Below are 7,976 nucleotides of genomic sequence, written 5' to 3' on the forward strand. Positions count from 1 at the left end.
GCGTCTCTTACACCACACAAAAGTAGTCAGATCAGCAGTGAACCCGTAGGTCTGCCATTCCGTCTGCTACTGAGGACCACCGTAGTGTCCTAAATATGGAAATCCGGGTCTTATGACCATTTTGGAATCCACCGAGGTCCGGTATCACGCCGTGTATTAACCTCAAAATGAGTGCATGAATGCAAGTGATTAGCCAAACAACGTCTCCGACCTCACCCGACACGTCGCCACGTGTTCTAGATAACTTAAAGTCTCTAAAAGAATACCCTAAGGTAAATGTCGATTCTGCGACAAAATACAATTAATCATAAACAAAAGAGTGCAACCACTCACGACAACTCTTCGAGTCATCAATGCTCTCACGAAGTCTCACGCTTCTGTGGAGTCTCACACATTCACAAAGTCTCACGCTCAGTGAAGTTTTATGCTTTCACAAGGTCTCACGCCTCAGTGAATTTACACACTTGCACGAAGTCTCACGCTTCAATGAAGTTTCATGCTGTTCACGAGGTCTCACGCCTCAGTGAAGATCCATGCTTTCCACAAGGTCTCACGCCTCAGTGGAGTATCACGCATTCACAAGGTCTCACACCTCCGTGAAGCTTCTCGGCTCATCCCTTGGATGGCTAAACAAACTGCTCCCAGAGCGAATGAGTATCAACATACCCAGAACTCGCAATCTTCTCAACACTTGGATCCGACGACACTTCTCGTTCTCCAAACTAAACTTCAATCCAAAGCTTGCATCCGAGATTGTTATCTTTATTTAAAGGTTTAGAGGTTGTTTAATATCTTATGAATTTTCTTTGTAAAAATAGCTCCTTTTAGTCTTATCGTATTCCCTATGAGTTTCAAAGTTCCCATAATCCCAAGTAATTCCCTGAGAAGGTCTCGATCCATTGGAGCATGACAAGGTCCGAACTCCGTTCGTCCTTTTAAAACTCTCTCAAAATCTCATAAAAATTTGGCATGACCTGCCCGTAAACCTCACTCTTCAGAATCTCAGGTACAAGTGGAATAGCATAAATAAAACAGCTCAGTCAAAAGCATAAACAGCATATTCCAACACATCCTAAGTTAACCATGTAGCACATAGCATGTGAATCACTTAGCACACAATATCATGGCATCAATTACTCAACAAGGTCGGCCGAAGCCTCAGAGAACAATTCAGACATTTAGCAATTAAGTGCATAACACATAAATCAAGTCGAACTTGTCGACACCTAAAGCATTATCTAGTAATTCAGAGAGTAGCCCTCACCAGTGGGTCTTCCAGCTTCTTCCTCAAAATGTTCTTCAAGCTCTTCTCCTTGATCTCTGGGAATCTCCTCAAACGAACCTTAAGCAAAAATCACAGAAATCCACACCAAGAGTCAGAAACTCAGCAATCAAAGAGTCCTAGGGTTACACGGTACACTACTACCTCCGTGGTACGACAATCTAACGCGTTAAGACAAGTTTTCGAAAAATCGGATTCTCCCCCCCCCCCCTTGATATAGCTCTCGGCCACTTCCTTTAATTGGGAGGGTCGATTTTTCTTCGATCAAACTTGGTTCCTAGGTTAACATAAGCCGTAACTAAGACGGTTCTAGGCTCGGAAAAATTTTCGGATCGAAAACTGATATAGGGGTAGTTTGGTCATTATTTTTAGCTCAAAATTTCAAAATTGGATTTTTGAAAAACAAATTGGATGGGGACGTCCACAACGACGTTTATGACGACAAATCCTACTAGCACTAAGCCAAGTCGATAGATTAGAGCGTAAAGGTTGCGACTTTGCCGAGAAATGGGTATTTAAGGTAGAAATTGATCCCGGCGGCATTTCGTCGACATTCGACAAAATCTAATCCGCAGAACACGCTCAGGAGCATGCAGGGAAGAAGTTTAGACACTGAAATCAGCGTATTTGAACAGTTTTTCAAAAACCTCAAAATTTTGAACTCAGAAAGTCGTAGGAGAAGTGGACAGAAACGACGATTCGAAGGAGAGTATAGTTTACCTACCTCGAGGTCTTCGATTAGTGACGATCGGTGAAGCAAACGGGCAAGAAACGACGAAGATCCGGATCTCTCTCTCTCTCTCTAGGTGCTCGCGGGCTTGGGGAGGGGAAATGGGTATTTTTTTTGCAAAAAATCTAATTTTCAAGCTATTTATAGGTTTTGGAAAAAGCGGAAAAAAGATTTTTTTGCGATTCCGATTTTTCCTGCGCGTTCCTCTGCGCATTCTAAGATAGGTTCTGGCGACAGAATTCCAGAACTCAAAACAGGATTCTTGGAATTAAACCAAAAGATCCAAAATCGGCATAAGTCGGTGTAAGTCGGATTATCCCGAAAAACTACTTTTTGCAGTGATCGTCGGATGAGAAAACTTCCTTCTGAAGAAAGATTAGGAATGATGAGAGAAATAGGAGGACAGCGGGTGGAATCTTCTTTTGCAGCTCCGAATAGAAAAAGTCTTCATCGTCTGTCGATCTTAGGTTTTCTCGAACTATCAGGGATTCCGTTTCGGCAAACTTCCGAGAATTGGAATTTGACGTTCGTACTTTCCAGGATTTCGCATCGAAATGATTGTTTAAGGACGGAAAAGAGAAGTTCTAACATTTCTCTGAGGATTTTTGGAATTAGTTTCCATCGTGTCCTAAAGCGTAAATTAACTATTCACTAATACCTTTGACCTAGGATCAAGCGTATGTTAGTCGTGCTATAACTCTTATCGGTTTTTCGATAAATTCTTGGACTTTTCCTGAACCTTTTTCCTTCCCAAATTTATCTTAATCAAATAACTCTTTTATTTTATTCACTTATCCAAAGCGTTAAAACTTGGGCCTTACATCAATTATATTATATATATGAATTGACATGCAATATTTAATTGGTGTGACGAGTGACACAGACGTATTATTTATATTCATCACTTCCTCTCTTCTCTTGTTTTTTCTATCATTTAATTTTGGTGAAGTTGGGTGTCTACTAAATATTTTTCATTTAGGTAATAAGCACCACAGACAAGCAAGCCTACAATATTTACAAACCCTTCAGCCATTTGCAAAACACCTCAATTGTAGGGTCCTCAAAAGGGTGGTTAATCCTCAGATCCGATCAAGATCTCTTCATCCTCAACCTTTTTTCGAAGCTTCGCCTTAACCTCCCTCCAATTAGAACGATGCCGTGTTTTCTCTGTTCAAAGGGTGATGAGTGCTTTGGCATGCACACACCCTTAGCTTTCACAATTTCCATGTGTCCCAATATGAACCCCACCTTGGTCGCAGTGGTCACTTACAAGGGAGACCTTGGGTGCTGCAAGGTGGGAGACACTACATGGAAAGGTTATCACACAAGTGACAAGTTCTACTCCAACGTGGCTTTTCATGATAACAAACTTTATGCTGTGGAGCGAGGTGGTTTGAAGGTGAACATGTTCAAGTATGATGCGGGAGTGCTTGTTCATGTTAGTTGAGAATTTTTCATATTTCATTTAAATATAGTATTAAGTAATAATATATGTGTGTTAAAAAGAAGTATCAGATTGAAATTATTGTATTTAAGAATAGTATCTTTAGCAATACCTTTCAATTAGGTATTAGTAATAAATTTATTTGATTAGAATTAAAATGTTTGATAAACAAGTTTATAGTTGGTAGCTTATAGCTTATCATATTTTATAATACTTTTAACGTTAAATAACTTAATACATCTTCTTCTACCCATTTTTTTCTGAACAACATATATTATATTTTACTATTGTATAATTTATGTTAACTATTACACTATTTATAATGATTTATTTTAAATTTAACGAATTAACTCAAATAAGAAATTAGTAATCATTTAAAAACAAATAAGTCATTTTATTTACAGTTATATCAAAGGTATATGTAAATATTGTATTCCCCATTTTTTTAATACATCTCCAATGACCTTTCTAGACTTCTTTAACGTATGATAATTGTTCACTCCCCTTACTATTTTTGTTGGTTCCTTCTTTGCAGGTTGGTAGTGTGGAATCCACTAACCCAATTGAACATATTCCTAATATGTCAAGACCCATTAGGTCCTATTGCATGACCATTTACTTGGTGGAGTGCGAAGGGAAGGTTTTTGTTGTGAAGAGATTCTCCGATGACACCAAATTTCATACACCAACTATAAACTTTCTTATTTTTGCGGTGGAAGAAAACTGCACCATCCCTCAGTTGGTGAAGGTGGATAATTTAAATGATCATGTTTTGTTTGTGGCTAACCTCAACATAGAATGTCTTGATGCGAAGTATTGTCCAAAGTTCCAGCGTGGCAGCGTGTACTTCACTTGCAACTCTGAAAATTCCTTCACTACTGAAGTAGGAGTGTTTTCAATTTCAGATAGAACTATAGATAAGATTCCTCTCACTAATCCTCCGATGCAATCTCCAACTTCAATTTGGATGATGCCTAGGTTTTCATTTGAATGTGATTGTGAAGTGTGCATCTCTGCACCGTGGTTTAAGCCTAGGGTGTTGAGGAAAAAACATATAAGTAAAACTAGTGTTGCATGAGTAGTGTTTGGATCTTCTGGTAGAGTGATCTTCACAAAGTTATAATACATTTTTACTTGCATGTTCTATTTTACTAGCAAATAATCTTACAATATTTTGCTCACTTATAAATTTGTTGAGTTCATTACATGGTTTAAAATACGAACGTGAATTCGTGATGGGAGCGAACAATTAGTAGTTCAAGATGCGAATAAAAGGTATAAAACTAGTCTTAGATACATTATAAGTAAGGATGTCAAATGGATCAATTAACTCAATATCCATCCAATCTATCCACAATGAATTACATCCAACTATAAAATGAAAATTAAATGGATAGATAATAACCCATCCACTAAGGTTATTGGATAGATAATGACTCGTCCATAATTTTTTGAAATTTATTTGACTCGTTAACATAAACAAATGGATTGTTGATCATAAATTATGGGTTAAACAAATTAAATAGGTAGTAAAATTTTAAAATAATTCCTCGTGAGTTTCTGCAATTTTTTTTAAAGTGTCTCTCTCTCTATTTCTCCTCTATCCTACAGTTGCATCTAGCACAGTGATTGCACGGAATATTTTGTTAGTCCGTAGAAGGAAAAATATCATGATCATTGGTTGGAAAAAAATTATAAAACATATTCAATCATTAATGAAATTGGAGTGTATTTTATATTTGTTATTATACGCAATGAAAAAAATTATTCTTATATCCTAAAAATAATATTTTTATTCTTATTATTAATCTCCTTTCAAATGTAATGGAATTGAAAAATCTGCACATTCCTTTCATTACTAAAATTTATACTATTTTTCAAGCACATACATATTCTTACTAAAGTCTACCAGAAAGTCATTTTCTTTAAAAAAATTCTACGTTGATTGAATGTACTTCCGTGAGTAAATTATTGTACATATATATATTCAATGGTATATTTTCCTGTGGATTTTGCGTTAACTTTTTACGTACCTAATTTTTGTAAATTTTCTTACAGGAAAATTTATAAGAAAATTTTGCACAAAAAACTCGTAGGAAAATCCGTAGGAAATAAGTATATACTTAGTAGTGTTTGTCTTGTCCAGCTCTTAACCGCACTTTCCTTTTTGGAGAACTTAGTTCTAGTTTTGATCTTTGAGTATAGAATTTTTTTAATACCTTATGCTACCTAGTTTTTTTAAAGCAATTTAATTTTACGCCTCAAATTTAAAATGTTAAGTAATTAATCTTTTTTTTTTAATAAGAAAAAAAACTAACAAATAGAGAATACACGCCTAACACATCGCTATAAAGTAAATACCCAATCTTATCAAAAGGGTTATCAAGGATGGTAAGTGGGATTGAAGACTAGTTCTCATTCCAGCAAGACAATTCACATGCTCATTAGCATATCTCGGAATATAATGAAGACGAACATCCTATCACGCGACATAAGAGAAAGAATATCCATAGCTTACTCAAATACACATGGTGTCTAAACCTGCCATCCTGGAGGGACTCAAAAATTTTAAACAGCTTGTTTCACATAAAGCCTTATTAATGATCATGGTCTATAGAAATTGGAGGCCATGATTGAGAGCTTGAAATACCGCACTGAGAGAATCCTCCAAATGAGTCCTTACATCGAATCCACAATGCCAATTACTAGCGGAGTTCCGTATTAGTCCACTTATCCCCACAAGGTGAAGAGTGTTTATGAAAGAACTGTTGTAATAATTACTCAAGGAGTAATAATTATATAGTGTTCCAAAATGACAAATGTGTTGCATTTAATGGATTTGAATGAAGTCCCACATAGAAAGTGGAGTAACTATTCAAAGCATTTATATATCATTAAATGCCAACCATTCAACAAAGAGACAAAGAGAGGATATAGTGTCACATGTGCATGGTTTGGTGGTCCCAAGCTTTTATGTCACTTGTTCCATTCACAACCGGCAACACTGGCGTGGGCGTGGGCGTAGAGGAGCTAGTGGCAGCTTGTAGACGGCACGACACTTGAGGCACTTTAGCACGACGGCGACGCGGTTGCCGTAACGTCCGTTTGTTTTTTGCTCGTTTTGAATTTGAACTTTGCGACTGTTGGGAACAGACATATCTGTTGGTAACAGACACAATATATGAAGGGTCGCAACCTTCTATATTGTTCTATTTTTTGCTTATAAATACAGTGCATGTTCAGAATTCCATACACAATCATATCCTCTGTTTTTCCAGAAAACACTTCGCTGCATTTCGAGTTTTCATTAGTCTTGTGCAAACTCGAAGCAAGGCTGATTATCCTGTGTATTCTTGCATCCAAACTCTAAGATGAAATCAGAGAGTGCTTGAAATACTTTAAGGAAAGTGATTTCATCACGATCAAGCCTGTTCATTTTTCTAACAATCTTAAAGTAGTTTCAAATGGCTACCGATGCTTCTGTCTCCAGTATCAAAGTGATGAACCAGGATCTTGTCAAACTTGATCGCTTTGATGGAACGAATTTCACTCGCTGGCAAGACAAGATGATTTTTCTCCTGACTGCACTGAAGATATATTATGTGTTAGACCCTGATCTAACACCAATTGCTGAACCAAAAGATGATGATTCTGATGAACTTAAGACCGAAAGAAAGAAGCGCAGAGAGGATGAGTTGCTGTGCCGTGGACACATTCTGAACACTCTCTCCGACCGCCTCTATGATCTGTACACAGACACTCAGTCCGCAGTGGAAATATGGAAAGCATTGGAATTCAAATTCAAGGCTGAGGAAGAAGGTACCAAAAAGTTCTTAATATCTAAATATTTCGATTTCAAAATGTTAGATACAAAACCTATTCTGCAACAAGTGCACGAGTTACAGGTTCTCGTAAATAAGATAAAGGCAGTGAAAATAGATATCCCTGAAGCCTTTCAAGTTGGTGCAATCATTGCAAAATTGCCACCTTCCTGGAATGGTTACAGGAAGAAACTGCTGCACAATTCTGAAGACTTCTCTTTGGAGAAAATTCAGAAACACCTTCGAATCGAGGAGGAATCGAAGGTCAGAGACAAGGCTGAGTCTTCTGGTTTCTCTAAGGCAAATACTGTAACTGCAAAAGGCAAGAAAAAGTATGATGGCAAACAGCAACATCTCGGACCAAAGAAAGAACATAATAAGTTCAAAAACAACAATGGAACAAAAGGTCCAAAGGGTGGCTGCTATGTTTGCGGAAAGCCTGGCCACTTTGCTAGAGACTGCAGACAAAACAAGGCTAAAAAGGAAGTGAATGTTGTCCAAGTTGATGATGAAATAATCGCTACTGTGAGCGAAGTTATGGCTGTAAAGGGTAAAGTTCCAGGGTGGTGGTATGATACATGTGCCTCTGTTCATGTATCATATGACAAAGCATCGTTCAAGACTTACTCTGAATCAACTGATGATCAAGAAGTGCAGATGGGAAATGAAGTTCGATCAAAGGTTGTTGGAACTGGAACT

The 7,976-nt window shown here is 37.3% G+C and overlaps 1 protein-coding gene across 1 annotated transcript; it reads left to right on the forward strand.

The window, feature by feature from the left end:
* The first annotated feature begins 3,165 nt into the window (after positions 1-3,165).
* LOC130729582 (uncharacterized) lies at positions 3,166-4,534 on the forward strand. The gene is made up of 2 exons (XM_057581383.1): positions 3,166-3,450; positions 3,992-4,534. The coding sequence occupies exons 1-2, from the start codon at positions 3,166-3,168 to the stop codon at positions 4,532-4,534; spliced, it is 828 nt and encodes a 275-aa protein (XP_057437366.1).
* Positions 4,535-7,976: the final 3,442 nt, after the last annotated feature.

The sequence above is a fragment of the Lotus japonicus genome, chromosome 1 (genome assembly GCF_012489685.1).
Source record: "Lotus japonicus ecotype B-129 chromosome 1, LjGifu_v1.2".
Taxonomy (NCBI): domain Eukaryota; kingdom Viridiplantae; phylum Streptophyta; class Magnoliopsida; order Fabales; family Fabaceae; genus Lotus; species Lotus japonicus.